Source organism: Pterocles gutturalis, unplaced genomic scaffold (assembly GCF_000699245.1).
Source record: "Pterocles gutturalis isolate BGI_N339 unplaced genomic scaffold, ASM69924v1 scaffold19006, whole genome shotgun sequence".
Lineage (NCBI taxonomy): Eukaryota > Metazoa > Chordata > Aves > Pterocliformes > Pteroclidae > Pterocles > Pterocles gutturalis.
This window is the reverse complement of record NW_010100784.1, coordinates 1-24,172: the sequence shown is the minus strand read 5'-3', so window position 1 is coordinate 24,172 and position 24,172 is coordinate 1. Positions and strand designations below refer to the sequence as shown.

Genomic DNA, 24,172 nt, shown 5'->3' with positions numbered 1-24,172 from the left:
ATTCATTAAGAAATGTGTTTGGAACTTCACAATTATTATAACTACACTGTGAATGTAAATTTAGTGCCGTCACTCAGATTTCTTACCTTCAGTGCCTCATAGTTTGATGTTCGAGTCAAGAAATTTTCCCAAGATTTATTTATCATTTCTCTCTGTGTATGGATAGCTTGGATCTGTAATATAAATGAGATTTACAAGATGCAACACAATCCTATTCTCATGAGCTTTCCTGGACTCCTTGCTTCTGCAGTTTGGATAGTATCTTCACCTATGCCCCTTTGGCTACCTTCGCTCATCCCTTGCACTTGAGATTGGATGGTAATGTTGTAGTAACGTACTTGTTCTTTAAAGACTTCACTTATGCACTGCCTTCAAAAAAAGCATACTTTCTCTGTTGCAAACAACTGTTCCCCTCTTCCAACACAGATGTTGGAAGAGCCCCAACTCTTTCAGGAATACTTTCTGTATATTCTCTCTCTCAAATGCTGAATAACAGAGATGGAATCAGTTCTGGTGACAAAAGTGCAGGCATCATAATGCATTACAATCCCTCAGAAACATTCGCATGAGATTCTAGACAACTGGATCAACTGATCTTACTTTTCAGAAAGCAGGAGAGCATGAGACAGTAGATGAGCAAAAATGTCAAATGCTTGCCTTATAACCAAAGCTGGAAAATGTCTATACCTGCTCATTCTCAGCATGCTGGGAAACATGAAGCCCTAACTTGTGAAGTAATGAAGCTTTGTGAATATTCAGCCAAGGGAGATTATAAGAGAGGCTTATGTTCCATTTTAAGAAGCAGATGTAGTTGTAAAACGTAACTTGTTATCTGCTACAGACGAATACAGGTGCAACTCTTACAGTAACATAACGATCATTTCTCATCACACCATTGCTGATGCATCACTGATACTGCTTAATTTTTTTCATATTATGCTCTAAATATTGGCAGAATTACACAAATTGGGAGACGTGAGGTTAACCTAATTTAATTTAAAGTTAAAATTTTACCGCTGAGACAGATTAAAATATCTTCAAGCAGTGTACACATACAGAATTCTAAACATTATATAATAAGAAAGTCTTCATATAAGTTGACAAAAAAGCTTTACATGGGCTTCACTTGTTTAAATACTTGTCTTACCTTTGCACATGTTTTTTCCTCCTCTTGGATTTCTTGGTGATGTTGACTTTCAAGCACTTCTGTCTGCAGAGCAGCAACCATTCTTCCAGTATTTTCTGATATCTCTGAAATAACTTTCAAGGCTTCATCATCTGATGCAATAGGTTTGAATTCTTCTTTTAGTTCTGCACAAATTTCACTCCAAACTTCTCCAACCTGTGTGTGAAACACACACCACACTATTTGATATTTATCTCTTTTTTTCAGTTCCAATTACTCAAAATATAATAGAGCAACAATCTCTTTCCTTACTGTCGTTTCACTTCCCAGAATTTTTATGCAAGTTAGACTTCAGTAATGCTATGCCAAATTCATTCATGATAATCCTCCCTGAGCCTTCCCAAGCCAAAGCTTGACTCCACAGAGCAGTAACACAAATGCTGATAATTACAGAAACTCAGAAGAAATACAGATAGCTACAAGATACCAAATTAAAACAGTGAAGTATTGTGTCCTACTGGATGCTTCATTAAATCTCAAATTGTGCACATTATCAGAGCAAACTGCAAAATGAGACATAAATGGAAGCTGAAATTATAAACTAAAGATCAAGTCTTGCTAGTTCCTGAACACTTCAAGCTCTCACAGACTTTGTTCCTAAGCAGAAAATTGGCATAAACTAAAGAATCATTTGAGCAGAATGTGTCCCACAAAGCTTGTTATCCTGCTCTTGTTTCCTATAGGCACATGATTCTTAACTTTTGAGAGTACAGGTGGATACTGCACATAGGGAGAAAGATGTGAAAGCACAGAAACACTTTTATAAAAATGTGCATTTAATGTCATTTTTAACACCAAGCTGTCCCATCCCCAACATGACCTTATTGCACAGAGAGGTAGTCCTACTCTCCAGCCCTTCCCCAATTTCTTACTCCTATCCTGGCGCATTCCTGTTTCTTGAGCTGGTAAACAGTCAGAACTTTTTTTTTTCTGAGTTATTTTTTAAGTAGCATTGGTTTCTAGTTTTATTTTCTATGCAGTCACAAACATTTGTAGCAGTACAAAGGAAGAGATTGGGGAATGCTGCAATGATGGAGGTGGGATTGTTTCTTTTGATGGTAAGTACTGGCTTGCACTCTCTGTGAAAGTGTAGGTGACTTGTGACATAGGTGACAGCTTTTGAAGGGTTATTTGTTTGTTGTATCCTGAGATACACTTGCTATTTTTGCAAACACAGATACAGTAGTAATATTTTCTTCCACAATACTCACTTTAAAGTCAACATAATGCTGTATGATAGCAAGCGTGACAAAATCCTTAGGAGATAAGCCAGGTAAATTTTCAAAACCTAGAAGAATACTAATCATGTCAGTATTAACAGCATGACAAATTTATCTTAAAATACAACATTCTAAAAAAAGACACCATCTTATTTGTCATATCATCACATGCCAAAATCTTGATCACACATACAACAGTCAGTCACTGAGCAAGCTTTTGGTGATAAAAACCCTGTTTTCTCCATAAAAAATTCACTCTGCACTAACTCTTTATGAGTGGCTCCAGTGACCTTTCAATCACTTGGAAAGCCAGGACAGTATGGATAGTACTGCATATGCTCCACTTTCGTGCTAAGGGTTTGATCTTCTGTTAAAGCAAACTGTTGAGACTGCAGGTCACAGTTTCTAATGAAGCAATTCAGTACAAATACAAGTTTGCTTTAGCTGTGAAGTAGCCAACAGGAGAACCGCATTACAGGGTGACCACTACTTTGTTTCAAAGCCGTGTAACGTGGGTCTCCTCCGTCTCACAGACTTGAGCCTTGAGCATAATGCTCCATGAGCATCATGACTACATCTTTTAAAATATATGTTTAAAACATGTGTAAAAGAATAAGGTAAGAAGTATGGTTGCTAAGACTATGCCTCATTTTTTGCATGCTGAATATTAATTATACTTGATTTTTTTTTAAAAAAACCTCTATGTAGTCTATCAAATCTCATTCTAGTCTTCATAATACAATCTGTGTGGTTAACTGGGAATAGGGCATCTATGTATTACAGTGGAATTACATCATGTTTTGATGTTATGAAATGTCATAAATAAAAGTTAATCAACACTGTTTTTTTTATATCACCATGTTACAGGCTGTTATGGAGCATGACCACAGTAAGAGGAAGATGCTGAGAAAAGACTATAAAAATCTTTCCCTTTTTTTAATTATCCACATTCATGTAATTTCAGTACTTCACAGGAGACATTACAATGCATAGAACAACATAAGAGGTATGTGTGAATATAGGAAAAAGCTGGAACAAAATCTCATGCCTTTTTGCTTTAATAAAGAATTTAGCTGTGATCCAACATTTAACACAGTTAACACGATAAAAATGAGTAAGAACCTCGGTTACAACAGAGGAAGAACTAGCTATAGTTTATTAGAAAAACTAAGGATGTTTTCAAACCAATTGGTTCTCTAGGTTACCCACAGAACTGGTTGAAGCAATCTCAGAACAATTACTGATCATCTTTGAACCTGTGGAGGATGGATGTGAAAAAACAAATATAATGCCTATTTTTAAAAGGGGAAAAGGATAAGCCAGAGAATATTGGTTCAGTCCGGTCCCTGAAAAAAGACTGAAACAAATAATTAAACAAATAATGTTTATGCAGCTAAATGGTGACAGTGAAAACACATCCAACATGAATTAGTAAAAACTAAGACCTAGCTTTTGTCTACATCCAGATAAGAAATCTTATGGATGTAGAAGAGTTTATAATGTATCTTGACTTCAGTTTAGGTTTTTAGACAAGGGTGTAATCAGTATTCATATTCAGTGTGCAAACAACATAGAATTAGGAGGGACTGCAGCACTTCAAAGGAAAGGATTAGAATGCAAATTAATCTTGCCAGTCTGAAAAATTATCTAAACCCACAGAATTTAATTCAGTAAGGACAAGCAAAAAATTCTAAACGTAGGAATAGTCATCTGTACAAATCCAGGATGGTAGACAACTGTATAAGATCCTATGTCAAATGAGCAAACAATATCATGCCACTATGAATATAGTAATTGTTATATTAATGCCAGAATGTTTATTTACAAGATGAGTAGAGTAATGTAGCTCTATTTGGCTGTGACACTTGTGCTGGAGTACCATGTTCAGTTTTGGGACACTACAGATCAAGAAGAATGTGAACCAATTGGAAAGACTCAAGAAGGAAACACAGGGAATAATTAGAGGTTACGCTGGAAAATTAGATTGGTGAGTAATATTCGCAGAAAGTAGCATTACTTAATCTAGGGAAATAAAATTAAACATAAAAGTGTTAAAATATATGAAGGAGATATTGTGTGTGGGAAAACAAATCACAGAAAATTTCTAGCATATCTTAGGTTTAATTCTAGGAAAACTCTTCCTAATGGTAGGAGTAACAAAGTCTTGGGGAAGTCTTGAAATCCCCATCAATAGGGACATTTAAGAACAGGCTAAGCAAGCATCTATTAATAACAGAGTGTTGACTATGCATCTCAGAGTTTCCTTTGACCTTTTTATTTTTATCGTGACTTTATTGATTGCTAGTGAACAAGTTCAGTTTAATGACAAATATGACACTGACAAGGCAATTCACTTGTCTTACCTAGTTTGCACAATAATGAATAAAGTTTTGCCCGTATGTTTTCTGAAATTTCCATGATGGCAAAGCTGGGACAGTTGGCAGGCATGGGGATGACCTCTTGCTGTTTCTGGAAGCTGCTAGCAATAGGTCTCTTCATGTCTAATAATTTCAAAACAGAAAACCAGAGCAGAAAAATGAAGAGGTAGTATGTTCCCAAAGCTATTGAACTTGGAGAAAATTATACCTATGTAATGAAGTATGAGGCTCTTTAGTAGGCAACTATGGACATATTATTTTCTGTGATGCCTCCTCCAAAAGAAGACAGTTCCATCTGACTCTGTGGACACTATGTAAAAAATTTTGATAGTTTGTCCAGGAATTTGAACATAATTTGGGCCATGAAATATTAATTAAGATTTGCAAGAACATAGCACTCTCCTTACTTCTTTTTACGGCATATAGCAAAACACAATGGCCTTTGTGGAAGAAATTAAGTAGTTTAACTGTCTAGCACTAGAAAAGCTGTTCAGGATACTAGTCAAGGTTCCGTTTACTACCTCGTTCATTCCCAGCTGATGTAGAAAATGCCATCTAGTGGCCAGACTCTAAACGAAATCGAAGGTATTTTGGGTTTGGTAAAAGAACTAAGCACAAAGCTATAAACATTGTAATTTACTTTACTTTCATCAGGATTCAGACTGCAAAAGTAAATACTGTCTCTGTTTTACTTTATTCAGTGGAACTGCTCACAGATTTACATGCATCATAAAACTTACCAACAATCCTTCCATATCGATCACGTTTGACTCCTAGCTCCAACTCCTCCTCTCTCCATAACTGTATTAGAAGGCTAGCTGCTGTTTGATCTTTCTCCCCTCGCCAGGTACTGATGTGCGAAGTGGTTTTAGGGTTGTCACAAAATTCAACCAAGATTCCAAGAATTACATTGTACAGGTTCTTTTGCTTTAACTTGGTGAAGGGAAAAGGAAAAAATGTTTTAAACTGTTCAAAACACTGTGATGTCTACCTTAAAAAAAAAGATAAATCGTGTAATATGTAATCAAGTAACTGCAAGCTTTTCATCACAATTATTTGCACAAAACTGGTGTATAAACTTGTAAATCTTCCAAGTTCCTGTAATCCTGCCATGCAAAGTTCCATTAATCAAGGAATACGAGAGGAATGAATGAGTGTAGGATCACGTAAGATACATATATCTGTGTGTAGAATTACATAACAGGTTTTGTATACATGCCTTCAGGCTCATATGCTGAAGAATGTACTACTACTAAGATTTATTTTTGTAATAAACAGACTCCGAAGGCAGTGGCTGAGCAGTACCACACAGCACCTGTTCTGTTCTGTGGCCAGATCTTCTGGCAGCTGCTGAAGGCAGGGAAGGGTCTGCAGCCTTGCACTGCAAGGGCTTGAGGCTGGCAGTACGACCAGTGAGAATGAGGAGGGAACGACACAAGGAAGGCGCATGCTTATTATGTGAGAGGTGAAATGCCTGGGCCAGCTCTATGTCCAAGACCCACAGAAGTAGCTATACATACAAAATACATGTACAATGTAACTTTAAACATCAAAACTTTTAAAGCCTTGAAGTGTATACTAACTCTACTCTCTCAATATGAAGTAAGAAAGCAAGCGCTCTTCTAAACAGAGATGTCATCCAAAATAAGAACACAGTTTGAGTTTTCTTTTAAAAAAGAGTATATTTTTGGTAAATTTAAAACTTACTCTGTCAAATATTTATTTAAAAAAAAAAAAGATATATGGAAGTGCTGTCCAATAATTTCTGAGCAGATATCCTGGCATTTGATTACCTTCTTATCTCAGGGAATTACAGACACTGGTCTTTTTGTAAGTATTATAATAGTCTTAGGAGATACTATTAAAAAATATGCAGTTTTCCATGTTGTTTTACTACACTTTCATTCTGTAACAACAACAATAAAAATACCTACTGACAACAAATCCAGAAGGAGAGAAATACCCTGTTTTTCAAGAAAATAATCCTCTCCAATGTAACATCCAATGACACAGGACCTTAAACAGAAATAATTTCACTGTGTAGAAACATTTTTATGCTTTAGAACATTGTACAAAGATCTCATTTATTTTACTGAATTGCATAAATATATTTGGTATGCAATACTCTTCATTCCTTCAGGGAGTAAAAAACCCATGTTTCACATCCCTTTTCATTTATACCATATAACTAAATATACCCTACTCCACTGCTCTTTCTTCTCTTGCAGGTGGCACACCTTCCCTGTAGCAGCCCAAGAAATTTGGATTAGATTGTATTTGGATGAATTGTACTAGAATAGGCATTTGACGAAAAACTCAGTAAAAGAGGCTAAAATTTAGCTAGACCATGTCCCTGATCTGACTTATTGCAAGGGCTGTGTGAATATTTCTGCTAGCAGAATCAAGGGGGTGAGACAAACAAGATTGCTTCTTCTGGCAACAGTGTTTGCTTCTCCCAGCTTAAAACGATCATAAAACCAGCTTTCATAATGCTGTTGCTTCCTTATTTCCTCAATTATGGTCACTAACACAGAAACTGAAGGGATCTCCTGCATCACTGAGTCTTTTCCCCCAGACCAACATATCATTTGGCTTTCAATGCATTTATCAGCCTCTGCCTTAAAAGACATTAACTTTTGGTTATCCTCCTATCTATCGGCATTCTCTGATAGCAATCTTGTAAAAATTTCTAGCCCAATACAGCCAGTTTATAAACACTCCTTGTTAAGCTTACATGGTTTTTAGCTAATATTGGTCTATTCTTGCCTTCTGTTTACTTCTCTGAAGTTATTTAGACTCTAACCATACACGTGTCTTAGAAAGTCTTAGGTAACTGCATGTCAGGAGGTCACTCTGGGTGGGGAGTTAGGTTGTCGTACTGAACCCCTATTTAGAAGACAATACATGCAGAATATTCCATTTATTTTCTATAATTTTTAATTAGTCAAGTGGTATGAAGGATTTTTACACATTTTAAATAGAAAAAAGGCTTATATGTGCAGAGAAAGGCCATAGTACTGCGGACCTAAAATACAAGACCTGCCATTTTTAAAGAGTTACCACCGCTAAAATACTTCTTTACTAACCACAAGCAGTCAAGCGCACTGAAGAGGAGATGATTGTGGCCTAATCCACTATATAACTTCTCTGGATCCACCTGAATGAATGGGATAAGTATATCCACTCCTTCATAGCTGAAGAGTTCCTGTCAAAATGTTAATTAAAGCAACATGTTTCTTAAATAATATTTAATGAATGGCTACATACAAGAAAATACGAAGGAAACTGAAAAAGTGTAAATATTTATAAAGTAATAAATTAGACCCACTTGTTAGAGCAGGATATATTCCTTTATGATATACATAACAAAAAGAGATTTTTCGGGTTTTCCAGTCTGTTAATCCCATTTGTTAAAACAGTTTAATATATATTAATTTTTAAATGATGTAAATTAGCATTTAAAGAGGTGAGAAACTTGCTAGCAGATTTATGAGTGATTCTGCATTTTAACTGTCACTGTCACAGAAACCAGTTATCAGCCCTGACTTGTTAGCAATGAACTACAATTGACATCTGCTTTTAAATTTAAAAAAGTGTGGTAACATTTAAATGAAAATATACCATATTTTGATGCTTTCTGCACAGTATGACATAGAAAGATACATACCTTTCTGTGGTGATCATTCTCACAGAGAACAGACAAAAGAAATAATATATCAGCTTGGATTTCCAGTAGAATGGCATCTTCTTTCTCTTTGGTTTTGTTTGCTGCATACTTTAGGATGTCTATAAATGAATATATTTTATACACTTGAATGTCTTATACACAAGTCAGAATTCTATTACAGCTGCTGATTTTTAAAAAAATCAAATTTACACAAAGGGATTTTTAAAGGAATCTACTTATGCTACTCAGTTTTATCTCCTGTGTTTTACAACAGCTTACAGAAGTGCAGCACTCTGATGCTGTAGTTTCATGGACTTCTTTACTCTTGGTGACAGAGTTAATGATAGCAGCTTGTACTGACTTCTTCCTTGTTCAGCCTCCGTGCTGCCCCTTGCATTGTGCCAGTGCAATGAATTCAAGGAACTGATCTGAATTAAGGAACTCTTAGAAAAAGGCAATGAACTTACTGATTTGCTCTACTGCACAGCCTCACAAACATTTGTGCTGACAGTGGAAATGAGGGAGAGACATAAAATACCACCACTGCTGAGAAAATCGGCCTTGGAATCACTATGTGAAAGAGGATATCCAGAGGCAGAACTCCCTCAAAGTAAGAAAAGTTACTTGAATCTGGTATGTAAGGTACAGTGTTAAATTTGCTTTCACTAAAATTTGTAAGGACTTCAACTTTCAACTGAGGATATAAAATCTTTCATTTCTAGGCTTTCTATTAGAACATACTCTTAGAATTCCAAAGGATCTTATCTGTTTCGTTTTTTCCAGTTGGACTCTATTTCAGAGCACTGGAACCTTTTTATTATTGTAAGAAAAGAAAACTGTGTGCGTTGGAACTTAAAACCAACTGTAACAGTAGATATTTGTTACTGAACAAGAAAATCTTCTAAAGTGCAGGAGCAGTGGTTAAGCAGTTTTATTCTGCTTTTATTATTCATAATGTTATTCATATAGAAGTATAGTGCTATTAATTTTCTCCCGCTCTAAAGAGGAGTTGTGAAAAGCGACACTACAATAGACTTAGGTAGAACATGACTCACGGCTGGGGTCCCTAGGGGCTACCACAATGAAAATATGATATAACAAATTAAAGGGAGAAGGGGCAGCTTTCACTATGAAATTAAACACCTAGGCTTTTACAGCTGTCTGTTTTGCTTAATTCCTTCAATTCCGCGTGCTAAAGTGCAACAAAATTAAAAACAAAATCAATTACATCTTGGATTAATTGTTTTTTAGTTTCTCAGCAGTCAAAGGAGTAGCACACTAAAACCAGAGCGCACGAAAAAACACGAACATTCTTAGTGTCAACAGAAAAGTACTAATTTAAGTACAGCAATACAAATTGTGCTTTACCCAGTAGCTGGCTAATTGCTCCCTGGTCACACAAATTAAGGTTCACAGCATCATCATAAAGGGACACAACAGATCTCAGCACTCTCAGGCTGTAGCGCATTTGTGCAAGTTTGTTGCCACGACCACCTGTTCCATGGAAACTGTTACCTTGACCAAAGAAAGGATCTGTGGAGCAACCACAATGAGTAATTTTTTTGGCAGACAGTGTACGTTCCGAACAATAATGTTCTCAGGAAAAAAAAAAAAAATAAGGCTTATCAGTGTAAGTAAGCTAAAACCAACCAAACAAAATCCCTTAATGTTAGAAAGGCTTCTTGTTTAAAACCATCTAGTAGTAAGCCTTTACGTGTAGTGCTATACTTTTTACATTCATAAGAAAGCTATGATTTTGGTGAATAATTACAATTATTACAAGAATTTTTTTTAAGCATACTAGGTTAATGAGCAGTCTCCAAAACTCAAAATATCTTCTCTAGCATAACACGCAATATCAACCTTTTGATCTCCATTAGACCCAAATAAAAAATTCTTCCTACAAAAATTTACGAATTTGATGATGAAAACTATCCACCTCCAGAAAACCAGACCATGAAAATGGGTGCAGTTAGTTATCTTTTAGCTTAGCCCATACTCTTAGCTGACGGTCACAAGTCAGCTTTAGCCTGGAAGCTGTTTTACTGTGCACAGCTCCAAATTTGAGTGAAAGCATCCTGCCTCATGGCAGGAATTACTGGTTGGACTTGCCGCAGCAAGTGTATCTGACTAGTTTAAAACACAGGCAGTAGGGACGTATGGCTGCCCACACAACTGAAGGAATACCAATATAGTGGTACACAGGGAATGGGGCACCAGCTTATGCTTCAGTAGAAAAAAATGGTTGTTTTTTCAGGAAGATTAGTTTCCTAAGTGACCTATGGAAAAAGACTCATTCTGACTTAATGAGTTCTACATCTCTCCCTTCTGTCAAAGAAAGTAAGTCCAGTTGAGCTGTGTTTTGAGGTTACTATCAAAGCCATGAGCATCTACTCACCCTGGCCTATACACCATTCTAGAAACACAAGGAGAAGAGTATTTGCTTGGCAGGACAAATATTTATCTACTAACAAGGGAGCCACTGAAGCTAAAATAGCAATTGCATGAAGTTGTAATTCTTCATACTGGGCAGCAGACCAGTCATGAAATCCAGGCTTTTGATTTGGTTTTACATAATAAAGCAAAGCTGGCATCACATCACTTTCACTGAGAAGCTGCAGAGTCAAGACAAAAAGAAAGAGAAAGAGCTTACAGGTTTCACATGCAAATAAGAAAAACCTAAAGCAATGAGTCAACTTTATCTGTCCCACACTAAGTAAATTGCTTTTTATTGAGTAAAGTATGTCATGAATGCTACAAGTACAGACTAATTCTGTTTATATTCTGCAGCACTCCCACAGACTGTGGTTTGTTAAAACTTTATTATGTTCTTCACATATATTTCAATAATGCTTTGCAGTCACTTGTCAGCTAATTTTCCTAGCACGGTCTAGGTTTGTAACTTTTCTAAAACAGGAACTGTATGCTGCTTTCAAACAGCAGGACTTGGTATGAAGCTATATATGAATTCTTGATTTGGAGAACAGCAGTGTACTGGTCTATGCCAGATGGACAGCTAAATAATATTCCTGTGGTTCTTTTGATATTTTTTTTTCTTTTTTTGCTTACTGTATCTTCTCTTCTGCAACAACTTACCTGTACGGCACATGGGTCTTTAGATAAGACTCCTATTACATTAAATAGTAACTTCTTCAGCTCGAAGTCCTCATAAGAGTAGGTAAGTTTAAGACCTTTTACCAAGGGATTGGGAATTTTAACTATGAAGGAAATTGTAGATAAGTTACAAAAAATCATCATTAAAAGTAAAAACAATGTAACTATGCAGTATGAAATCTCTTACCTTCAGTAAATGTTGCAAGTGCTATTAATAGCTCTGTAAATCCACTTTCCTAATAGGCATTCAAAAACATACATTAATTAAATTGCAGCGAATTTAGGACTTATGATTTAATTTTAGTTTTGCTTTTTTCTTCAGAACACAGAGTTTAACGTATCCTATGGCAGAATAACCAGAATTCTATCAAAGAGATCAACCATTTGGATATTGCGCAATACTGACTAACTACAGTCCCAAGGGTACAATTAGTTAACACCCTTTCTCATTCAGTACAAGTCTGAACTTGTATGGGGAAGTCCCAAACACATGTATTCCTACTGTAATCTACTACACACGAAAACTGTATTTTCAGTATAGTGTTTCTTAAAATGCACTTGTGCACGTGTAAATTTATACAAGGGTCATCAGCACATACACTTTTGTGCCTTCAGATATAATACACATATCCAACTTCAGTGCATTTACAAGTAAGCATATGAAAACTGCATGTATGAGCAACACGCATTTACAAACATTACGTATTAAAAAATCTGAAAATAAAATCTTGTAATTCACAGCTTCTAAAGAGCTAACAGAAAGACAATTATGTCTAATATAACTATGGGTAGGACCAAAGCCAGGGCATGTCTCCGCAGCACACTAAAAAGGTAAAAGGGCTTTGTTTCTGAGGTGGTTAGAAGCCATGGTTGCCTGGACGCTGCTCTTCTTGAGCAACAAAACACATAAGCTTGGCCTCAGTACTCTGGCAAAGCCGCCACAGAGCTTTCCACCAGCTCCCAACAGGAGCAGATCTCACAGAATACCGCACAGACATCCCCACAGAATCAAGACGTTCTATTAGTTTTACAGCAGCTTTTTAGATGCATCCCCAAACAGCTGGGCTCAGATTTGTTCAGCCTAGCTCTGGAAGTTAGCATGCACCCAAGTGATTTTAATAATCAGAAAAACATTGCAAAAGTAATTTTAAAGAAAATATTGAAGTATACAACTATATTGCCTATTAGTTTTTGTCTCTATGGTACCTATATTCTCTGTACAAAGCCATTGCATAGTGGTTAAATAAAAAACAACATTAAAACTTATTAATGTTTTTTCCTTGCAGGTTAATGCAGTACTTACTTCTGATTGAAACCAGTAAGCAATTACCAAACAGACAATTTTGTTCTAACACAGAGATAATAATAATTAATATAAGCTTTACTTTACATGTATTTTCCAGTTTCCTTGTGGTGAGAAAATGTTTCCCCTTTTCAAAGGCTCAGATTTCTGTGCTGCTTTCTGAATTATGTTATATACAAGACTGAGTTTTCTGAAGTTGCTTAGATAGTATATTAAGGAAAAAAAGAGAACATTCTGATGAAAATTTAACTGGTATTATCTACAAGGCAGGATTCAATGGCGATGTTGATGTTTCTGTCTACCTGATATTTATACCTTGTACCTTATCTCCACAAGTGAAGTAAAATCTCTAGGGAGGCTCAGAATACAGAATCTAAATTAAAACATTTTCATTTTTTTCCCTTGCATTGAAACAAATTTTCTTCCTTGTAGCATAAAGAATTAAAATACTGTGTCCTAGTTATTTATCTTGTAGGAAAAAACCTCCCTGTTTCTACAGCCAGATAAACAATTTGAATGTGTTAGACATCAAATACATAGCTGCAACAGTAAAACAAACATCTCATAATGGCTAGTGATAAAATAGAAAGCTTAGTGAAAAATCTATAATCTTCATTACAGACTATAAAATCTATTTAGTAATACAGACAACTGGGAAACTTCTACTCGGGCTGACAAATTAATTCCCTGAAAGTGATCCATTCCTGAACAGCCAATAGATCTACATAAGTAGGAATCTGATTGCTTAATTATTTAATATGTATGTCACAACGTCTTCATTTAAAATTCTAAGTCTCAACTGTGAAACAAAAGAGTAAAAGAATATTAACATCTACAGAAAGTTAAATTCTCTGCAGTTACCTCATAAAAATTCTGGAATATTACAGAAGAATGAGTCATCTACTTTTCAGGCAAGTCACGATAGTGGACTTCTGGACTACATTTAGGTGACCTAGCCTTAGAAATAATTTATACGCTTCTTATTGACTAGATCTAAGTAAATAGTTTCTCAGCATCTTACTTAGGGCTTCTGAGGTGATTTTTGGAGGACCCTTCTTGTTCCTGGCTATGAGGCCCAGATACCTCAGCTGAATTTGGGCCATCTGAATACAGCCTGTACTCCTACGCCTTCAAACAACAAATGAGATTCAGTGCAAAATTAACCGTAACACAACAGCACATCTGAGAATCTGTACAAGAATATATGAGTCAACGTTAACTTTTGCACATGAATAGTGCTAATTTAATTTTCTAAGTATCAAATAAGGTTGATGCTGGTACTCCAGGCTGACGACCTACAGATTTAAAGTCTCTCTGGTGTAAAGGGAATTGCAGAAAGAAAAATGTTTTATTGCTCAGCAAAACTAAGAAAGAGGAAGCACTGGAGACCAAGTAGAACAAATATTAGAACCCTAATGAAGAAAAATTCTGAGCATATAATATCAAAGGAGAAGTTATTAGTCTCTGTAATATAACTATAAATACTTACAATCATAGGAGCTGCAGGGTTTTCAGCTAGTAATGTAGTAATCACCAAAAGGTCATTCCGTAGCTGACGATCATAATGCCGGAAGCCATGCATGAGAAGGTCTACAAACACTTCTTTCAAAGCACTTAAAAGAAAGTGAAATGCATTCTACCTTTTCTTTTCACATTCTAGTTTTAGACAGCTCTCAGTATTTGAATCATCATTCAGCATCATATTTTTCAAAGCCTTAGGGTTTAACTGTGAGAGAAATGACTTAAAACTTTATTATGAAATGGATCCTTATGTGTACCACAAGATGCTGAATTTAAGCATATACATAAGGTGCATGTATTAGGTGCTTTCCACTGTACGTGTTACAATGAATTAATAGAAAGACATGATATTTACTCAAGCATGGAACTGGATGCTGTTGATTTATTATTGAGAAGAAATGGTCTAATTCTAAATATTTAAAACAGCATAACTCACTAAGGGAGAACCTGTCATTTACTCCAGCAGAAAATCTAGAACTAAGCCTCGTATATCATACCATAGAATTTCCTACTAATTTTATAACACAAGCATTTCAATAGTGCAGCAATTCTGGCCTACCAAGCCTAACATGTGAGCTTGAAAATGGTGCAATTAACTTTTTTCATCATAGGAAGCAATAAATAGGGCTATGCCTACTGCACTGCACAGCAGAGCACCTTGATCTCCCTCTTGCCCTGTAACAGTAACAACTGATGGTGGATTGCTGCGTTCATGAAATAAAGAGAGGCTTGTTAATGAAATAATTTTGGAGTTGACTGGATATGCTTTTACCTGGACCCTGGCCACTGAGTTTGTAACCTACCTGGCAGGCACCTCCCATATCCTATATAATTTCCTGGTATCCCACAGGCCACCGTGCTATTTAACTTGCTGAAACAGAAACATATGCCTGAGGGGCCTAAATCATGAGCTGCTTGGCTATGAGGTCTGATGCAGTAGTCCTTCCATTCTGGAGAATCAGATGTGTTAATACTGAAAACTTAAAGAGGACTTAATGAGAGACCTCCATTCCCCTTTTCTATTTTCTCTCAATTCATTTCCAACAAAATGCTACAAAATAGGAATGCTTTAGATGTCTCCAAAATTACACTATTAATTCATAAAATGCTTTCCTGTACTTACTGTACACATTCCAAGCTACTGAGCTGATTAACAACTTCTTCTTTTGAGGTGTTTTCTAACAGGTTCCAAAGGATTTCTGAGGAGCGGAACAACAGCTGTCCTGAGGAATCAACACCATTTAGATACAAACAGAGTCTGCTGGCTGCTTGGGCCTTCATCATAAGTCTGCAATTTACTCCTGAAATTATGAAAATCTGAATAATTAATTCCCTGTAGGCCAGTAATTGTTTCACGCATGTTTAAAGAATAAATTATCTAAGATCAGAGGTAACGAAATTGTTGAAAGAACAGTTTGTACTCACCAGAGCTGGAGAGATGTTGGAGAGCTTTAAGTACCCACAACTTCTCAGTAAGTTTATTTTCAACTAATGCTAGTGACAAAACAAGGGTTTCTGCTAATCCTCCTAATTCAGACATCTGAATTTTATAGTTTGCACTTGTTGGCTGGTAACCTGCACATACAATAGCTTCAGTTATAATTCAGTAAATATTCAGAATTGTGGTTACTACATAAAATATTCAACCTTTCTCAAGAAAGGATTGAGAACCAAGTATCACATTTCCTTAGTCCTAAAACCAATTGAAAAGAAAAAGATTCTAACAAACAACAAGAGCTGATTTTCTTATATCAGAGAATTAATTGTGCCTAAAGCGTATCCAACAGACTTACCTTCAAGAAGACTAAAATGCTATATAAACAAATTAATTGCTTGCTAGAATTTACAGAATGAAAGAACAGGGTTATAGAGAGGTGAAAAACCTTTTTCAGGTCATGTAACAAGGTGTTGCTGAAGGACCTAGTTCTCTTCTGTAGCCTATTCACTAGAGAATTAATGGCCTCTATTATAATATTAGATAAAATATGAGAATCCAACCTTTGACTTATAAGCTTGACTTTCTAATGTGTCCCTGTTTTTATTTTTTGTCCAGGCATATGGAAATCTGTATTTCATTACCGAATTACGGGGAGAATGGGAAAGCATTAAGAAAATAAATTTATATGTACTAACTCCTGAAAGTAAAGTTTTTCTTAAATAGCTTAAAAACATATATATCAAATAGCATGAAATGCAGGATTGATAAATGCAGATAATGCACATCCTGAAAGGAGTTTTAACTAGGCATAAATTCTGATAGGCTCTAAGTTGGTATTACTTTATAGGTAAGAGAAATCTGCAGGATCAAACTTTGGCAAGATTTACATATATGCTTAGAAATGAAGAATTTGACTTAAAAAATCAGACTGAAATACATTCTTCATTTTTGAGATAATGTCTTATTTTCTAAATCTGGAGGAGAAGAATAAAATCTCTCAACATTTTACATTCACTTGTCTTGATGGAACTATTTACAGATATACAGCTAAACGCACACACGGCTGCTTGCAGGATTTAAGTTTTATTTGTAAGGTAAAAACAGATTTATACACTTTCATCTCTAGAATCTTGTGAGGGCTGTTGCAGATGCAGCTTCTTCAGGCCTCCTGAAATAAATGAAAACTAGCAAGAGGGCACAGGAACTAGTGCCACACTGTAGGAACACAGCAAGGGAGCACACTGATATCCAGCATGCTTGCGCTCCTGCGCTCTAAATCCACACTGTGACAGTGGTCACCTGTAGCTTGGCTGCCTATAAATCTAGTGCTGTCTGACAGCATGTGATCCTGTCTGTGCCCCTCTAGGACATGACCCATGACTGAGTTTGTCTGCTATCAGCCTCTGGCACCATCATAAGGGTCAAAGGAATAAACAGTAGTGGATTCTGATGACAGTTGGCATGCCTATCCTTAATACCAGAGGATCATGCTTGAGCTCACATGCAGGCGTTTCTATGCAGAGACGAGACATGCTTTATTCAAAGTCTATGCTCGGATGTGTTCGCATAATACAGACTCAATCACATTTTGATGGCTCTGATCTATCCCTCAGAAGCAACACAAGTGAAATCAGAGCTGCTTCTCTCCAGGTTACATATACAAAATTGAAAATTATATTTCCCTTCTTATAACTCTGATCCTAACTACTCTTTCTTTCTCCATTATCCATGTTTCAGAGAATTTGTGACCACTTCACATTTTCTGGATACTTTTTAATCCTAATCCCATTAGTGTAATAATTAATTCCTTGCACATTGATGAACTAATTTCAGATTTTGAGTATGCATTTCTGTAAAAACATGTCAACTGCACATTTGCCAATGCCGTATATTTAATATATGAGATACAGTAACTACAAAGAAAAATTAATCCATAGCTAATCAGAGGAGCCATTTCAAAGTAGCTTGGATCATAAACACCTGATTTCTTGTGACACTTGAAAAAACTGTGCTTTACCTGAAAGTAGTTTTCTCGGCAGCTCCATATTATAAAAACTAACAACACACTTACAGATTTGTATTCTAACTTGAGAGCTTGGCACCCTCATCAAATAACCTGTCAGAAGCAGAAAAAAAAAAAAGTAATTTATGAAGTTCAGAACTTTTTTAGAAAGTAATCTCAATACTTCTATTTACAGTATTTAGTGTTTCCTTTGGTCATATCCCCTACAAATCTGTCATTTCATGCAAAGTTTGATTATAGAATACTCAAGGGACAGGTATTTCCAAACTGAAGAGGACAAAGGGATCTTGAAGTAGTAGCATAAGGTTAATCAAAAGTGACCACATCTGCTTTATGGCTACGGACCTTTATAAGAGACTGGATGTTATTCCAGAAATTTTGGAATTCAGAAGAAAGCTACTACACTAGGCTGTTGATATCATTACCATGTCAGAAACTCTTCTTCCAGCAGACATGGTACGACATAAAGGGAGCACAGAGAGAGATCCTCTTCCACAAGACAAAGATAATTCCATTGAGAGCCACCAGTGCCTAACATGCGTACTATGAACAGTCTTTTAGATTTTAGTGTCTTTTTGGACATGCTAGTCTAAAGAGAATCTGGAACGATCTGAAACCAGGAGGCCACTCTGCTACCTACTTGGACCCAAGAAAATAAAGACTTCTAAAAATATATTTTTTCTCACACACTTCAAAAATATTTTTTTTCATGTGTGATAGGCTGATTGTGCTACCTCTTTACCATTTAAATCTTACCATTAAGTGAGCTGATATATCACTCCTGCTTTATTCTGAATCTTTTTTGACCTACTGTGCTTCCAGTATTTTCTTGGAAAATCACAAATATGACATGCAAGGTCATAAAAAGATATTTCGGTACTAAGAGGTTCACTGACATTAAGACATGACTTTGACACCTTTTCCTCAACAGCTCATGGTTCAGATCCAGCAGGAGGCTAAAGTCAGAAACTGCTACTCCTAGTAAGGCATGGCACTAAAATGACTTGCTGTATTTTGCCTTTGTAGGTGACAGGTCTCAGGCTTTTGGGTTTTGAGAGTTTGAGTTGGGAGTCAGGAACTGATTGTCACTTGTTTCTTCCATTTGGTTTCAAAGAAGTGGGAAGGATACATGTTCCACTCATTCTAGGCTTCAGTGTTTATAGTAACACTACAATTTCTCAGAGCAAAATGAAATGAAACAGGCTACAGACAGGTTTAGTTCTTCAGCTGTACTGATAAAGTTACCTCACATAGCTTCTGACATTGGCAAATATAGACAATTCTGCTAGCTAATCTGCAGGTTATCTGCATAGCAAAATAAGAATGGTTTCTAAAACTAAAAAGCACAGAGGCCTGAATGAATAATTGAAAGAAATTACTTATATTTACTAAGGAGGTGATAAGCAACTACAATCATGCTAATAATACAGTTAATTGTATTATGGCATAATAATAATTTTATTGTGGCATATCAGTTTACACTCACCCAGTTGTGCAATGGATTTTGAAACTGCCATGGAATAGCTTACTTCATCAGATGATTTCTTTTTCTGAAATGGTAACCTGCAAAATGAAATTCAAAAATATTACAACTATGCTTAAAACACTGCAGAAGAACACTTTAATCAAGTCATCATAAAAGTTCAATAGCTTTTCTCTTCTCTCTTGAAATTTTTTGCAAATAAGGACACTTTTCCCAGGACAAATACATCCTTTGCAATGCTGATTCTACACTGATATTTCCAGTTCCATAATCTGGCAATTATATTTTGGCAATCAGTGGTACATGTTCATAGGTAACATTTTTATAATTCATATTTGGTGCAATAAGAAATACTGAATAAACAAATGTCATTTAAATGTGGAGGATTAAATCCTGGAACCTAGGCACTATCAGGCTATTGCAGAACTAGACAATGCATAGACATGCGCAGAGGTGGAAAAAAAGGATCATATCCCTGGGCAAGACCTCTTGAAACGGATAACAAGCTGATTCTAAATAGCCTAATGACAAATTTGTTTTTAAAAACAGGATATTAAGAAATAATCACATTTGCAAAATACTCAGATACGACATAAACATGTAAGTGCTAAAAATTCTTCAACAGCAAACACTACAATATTACGCTAAGGTGTCTGCAGCTGATAGTGTAGAAGCAGCTTTCTTGTAGGTTTACCTCTTAAACATAGCCAGAGAAAAAGAAAAGAGAGAGCAATGGAATAAATGGGGAAAAAAAATTTAAAAAATTAAAAAAACCAGAGAGACACTGAAAAAAAAAGTGGGAAGGAAACAGGTAAACAGAAGCAGTTATGAAAGAGTGGAAAATTTTACTACAGGAGTTCTAGTATCTGAAAGGAATTTTTAAATAACAGCCCCTCCCTCTATAGGATTCTCTTTGTCATATGAAGTAGTAGTGAATTGTAGGGGAATTTCCATAGTACAGAAATTAAAGCAAAACCCAGGGGCACAATCTTCCAAAATATATTCATTGCAGAAACCACAGCTATTGCTGAACTGCTGTAAGAGATGAAAAGTCTTACTCACAACTACATTTTATTTACTTCATACGCTCATTCACAGTTTTGTCATGCTCCTGCCAAACACTGAAGAAAATGAAACTTTGGGATGTACTTTCTCTTGCTCCACTGTGTGGCAGCAAAGGAAAGCAGTACAACTGATGGTGCTCAGGGAACTACAGATTCAGCTGAGGAGTTCTACATTTATTAAACCTACCAGCTGAGAGGAAGCTATGTAAAAATGTTTTTGAATACCTGGTTTACTATGCTACTCATTTTCTGTCTGGCATAATGTTTTTCTTCCTTATTATAATTAAATACAGGAGTAACTGTAGTTACAAGCATTTCATAAGTAACTTTATTAAACTATTGAGGAGGAGGAAAACACTGATGAGTGTGGATGACACCTAAATTCTATTCTACAATTAAAGTACAGTATAACAATGAAAATTCCCAAAAGTTAACGCAATATGTTTTAAAATTAGTTATGAATCCTAAATACTCCAATTGTTGTGGTTCTTTCTCTTCTGCAATATGGCTTGTAATTTTGTAAAGCTTACCTTCAGGTATTAAAGTGTCTTTGTGTCACCTCAGGTTTTTAAACTCACTTAGAAGGCTTGTTTGCAACAGCAAAATGTACCTCAGCAGGATTTAGCTGCTGAATCTTTTGAGACCAGCAGTCCCAGAACAACTTACTCAGACAACATGACACCTTGGGGAATCTTTCTTCCAAACAAGCTGGGGCCAATTACAGTACAGTTTTGAATGCTGTAAGATGTAGCTCCACAGAGTCCCTCCTTCATGCCAACAGAAACTGGACCCAAGGAAAACACAGTTCATTAAAAGGAAGGGTGATATAAGAGATGCCTTGCAGATATAGATGCCTTGTAGATAGATGCTGTATGGCGTCAGTTGCCTTGGAAAATGTATGAACATGTTAATAAGCAGTGTTTAAATCTCTAAAAAGAATTGCTGAAGTACTTACCCACATAATTTAATAAGTTCACATAAAGGCTCAGTGAAAGCTTCTTGTTCATTCATTTTTTCTGCACACAGGTTAAGAATTTCAATTATTTGTTCTAAATCCTTAAGGGGCTTTTAATTTGAAGTTAAGGAAATCAGATTGTTTGTACTGCTATGAATCAGAAGAAAAAGGTGAAAACTGCATTCATCATACTTCAAAGACACACCCAAGAAAAATAAGGCCCATGCTTTTAAAGTTAAATATCTAAAATGAAGCATATGAGTCAATACTTAAGAATTTTTGAAGCAGCCTTACTTTTACAGAAGTACAACTGTTGGAAATCTGATTTAGCCTTCTTATCAGCTGAACTCACTGGAAGTTCAGCACTGAATATTCAAAAACACAGGATGAAAACTTTTTAGATCACAGTGTCAGATTTACCCACCTACATTCTGAGACAGCCTTGAGGTATTTAAATTCTTTCCTACTCTAGTCTCAAGTGACTAACTAAAGTTTGAAAACATGGACCCAAACACACATTGAGATTATCTAATTTAGGGCAGAGGCACAAGATCAAAACTGAAGAGATCACTGAGACTGAGAAGTTACTACCCATCCAGTGACTCATGGAAGCTGCCTGTAAGTGCTTAGCCACAACTCAATTGCGAAGTAATGTGACAGCTTAAATCACTGCGGCTGTTAGCTGAACCGTATGAAATTAATCACATTTTTCCATATGCTTACACCCCCCCTAGTACTTCTGATTATTGGAAGCCTTTCAATTTGCACTGTACATATGAAAAAAAGTTTCAGATAAATTAGTCTGACTTAATTTTTCTTTGAAGTGTCTACTCACTGTAAATCATTGCTATATTATCTACTGCTTCTTAAGTAGTAACATTTATTATGCTCATCTGTTCTGAGTTGAATGTACACTAATTACATTTTGAACATTTCCATCCACTGTACAGGTGAGATCCCTTTACTGAATTTTGTAGCAAATTAATCTAACACCCAAGAATCTTGCTAACCTACTAACATTGGCTATGTGTACACAAGGCCAATGATGAGGGCATATGCAGACCATCACTGCTCTCTATGTGCAAGCATAGCACATCATAAAACACTTTGCTGAAAAGTCAGAGCGTTATCATACATAAAATACCATGACTTCAGAATTCTACAGTGTCAAAAAGGATACAATCCCGTTTTCAAAACGCTTGACTACCTTCTTGAGAGTTTTCAGCTGCTCTTTTTCCAAACTTTTCTTAAGTAAAAGAATGAAAAGCAGGTTTTAATTGCAGTTTGCCTTAGAACATTAAATGATTATGTTTACCCCCTTTGAAGTTTAAATGAAAGTGGAAACCAGATTAAAAAATCACAAGACACAATGAAATTCTGAAAGTGCTTTGCAGCACGATTAGCTCCTTGATCAACCCTCATTTCTAAGTACAGTCTGCGCTCTTGCAACTGAAGAGGCTTTTTAAAACTCTATCTTTTGTTCAAATGTGTGGGCCATTCCTTTTACATTAATTGGAATTCTATGAAAGACAACTAGGAAAACTAAACCTATGTCTCATATGACATAAATGTATAAAAATGTGGATTTAAGTTACTTCAAGTGGAGCTCTGACACCACTAGGAAACAGTCTGCAAATTCAAAGTTGAAAACAACTGAAGCGAGGATATGTCAGGGTGTGTCAGTGATAGGCAGCACTCATTCCAGCTCTTCCGAGCATCTCCACACTGGGCAAGAGCACTGCAAATTGAGGCAGGCCAGAAAGTTGTTTCAGGAATCTACAAGACCAGAATTCTAAGGGCATTTTATCATATATCTTGTACTCTCTAGAGAAGCAGTAAACAATATCATCCAGCACATTTTTCTTCAGATAAGTTTATTCTATCAGGGGAGAGAAAAAAGGACATAAACTAATGGGGCATAAGTTAAAAATGTGGTATGTTTAATTGAGTTCTTGTTTTAAGGATATAAATTATCAGGTTTTTAGATAAAAATAACTGATGGCTTAGTGAGTTTAGTCTGCCAAATCTTCTTGTGGAGACCAAAAACAGTCTGTGGAAGTCCATGAGATTACACCCTCCTGTGTGCCTAGGTAATCATATCTGTTCTTCAACACTGAACTTTGTATATTTCTCCTTCCTTTAAAATCACCTCCCTGGAGAAATGTTAGCAGTTAACTTGGGCAATTACATAAATTCCTGACATACTTTCAGTAACCCTGTATGTGTATTTCTGTTTCTCAGCTGTGGGTTTTAGCACTAAAAACTCACAGATAAGCTAGAAATTTTGCAGGTCTAGCTTTTAAATGCACATTCTTTTGGTGTTTTTTTTTTTTTGTTTTTTTTTTTTTTGAAAAGTGCCTGTGTGAGGATGTACTGAGTTTTATATATATATATATATACACTCTCATGTATATAAAAAACTTCATATAATTTGCTATTACCACGATCATCTTTAGAAGAAGTGTTCAAATACCAGTTTTTTTTTTTCAGCTTTTTTCTCTGTAGCCACAGCCACCAGTGCCATCTGGTGTATTTAGGGTGGGTACTAAAGTAATTGTATAAAACTTTTTTCTAAGTCCCATTACTACCTGTGTAACTGAAATAACGAGGTATCAGGCTTACTTACCAAGTCTGAATCTGCCAGCAGTTTGATGACGTGACTCAAATCCACTGATCTTAACTGTGTATCCTGGAAAAGTCACACTTTTAAGTTTTTTCTTTTTTTTGAGACTGCAGTTTAAAAGTGCTTAAACCTTAAAATGTAAAAGGGCAGCGTTGAACTAACACAAATCAACCCACGGACAGGTAAATCCAGGCTGT

General features: G+C 35.9%; 1 protein-coding gene across 1 annotated transcript in view; it reads right to left on the bottom strand.

Annotated features, from left to right (window-relative positions):
- Window positions 1-24,041, bottom strand: part of CFAP69 (cilia and flagella associated protein 69) — a gene marked incomplete at both ends in the record, with an annotated part of 27,923 nt that extends 3,882 nt beyond the window's left edge. Inside the window, 20 exons of the mRNA XM_010081164.1 lie at window positions 87-173; window positions 1,148-1,342; window positions 2,398-2,474; window positions 4,770-4,907; window positions 5,525-5,717; window positions 6,719-6,800; window positions 7,871-7,989; window positions 8,452-8,570; window positions 9,820-9,984; window positions 10,850-11,066; window positions 11,548-11,669; window positions 11,753-11,801; window positions 14,358-14,481; window positions 15,513-15,690; window positions 15,815-15,964; window positions 17,845-17,943; window positions 19,337-19,413; window positions 21,353-21,462; window positions 22,533-22,598; window positions 23,979-24,041. Coding sequence (XP_010079466.1) covers window positions 87-173; window positions 1,148-1,342; window positions 2,398-2,474; window positions 4,770-4,907; window positions 5,525-5,717; window positions 6,719-6,800; window positions 7,871-7,989; window positions 8,452-8,570; window positions 9,820-9,984; window positions 10,850-11,066; window positions 11,548-11,669; window positions 11,753-11,801; window positions 14,358-14,481; window positions 15,513-15,690; window positions 15,815-15,964; window positions 17,845-17,943; window positions 19,337-19,413; window positions 21,353-21,462; window positions 22,533-22,598; window positions 23,979-24,041 — 2,430 coding nt within the window. The remainder of the gene's footprint in view (window positions 1-86; window positions 174-1,147; window positions 1,343-2,397; window positions 2,475-4,769; window positions 4,908-5,524; window positions 5,718-6,718; window positions 6,801-7,870; window positions 7,990-8,451; window positions 8,571-9,819; window positions 9,985-10,849; window positions 11,067-11,547; window positions 11,670-11,752; window positions 11,802-14,357; window positions 14,482-15,512; window positions 15,691-15,814; window positions 15,965-17,844; window positions 17,944-19,336; window positions 19,414-21,352; window positions 21,463-22,532; window positions 22,599-23,978) is intronic.
- Window positions 24,042-24,172: the final 131 nt, after the last annotated feature.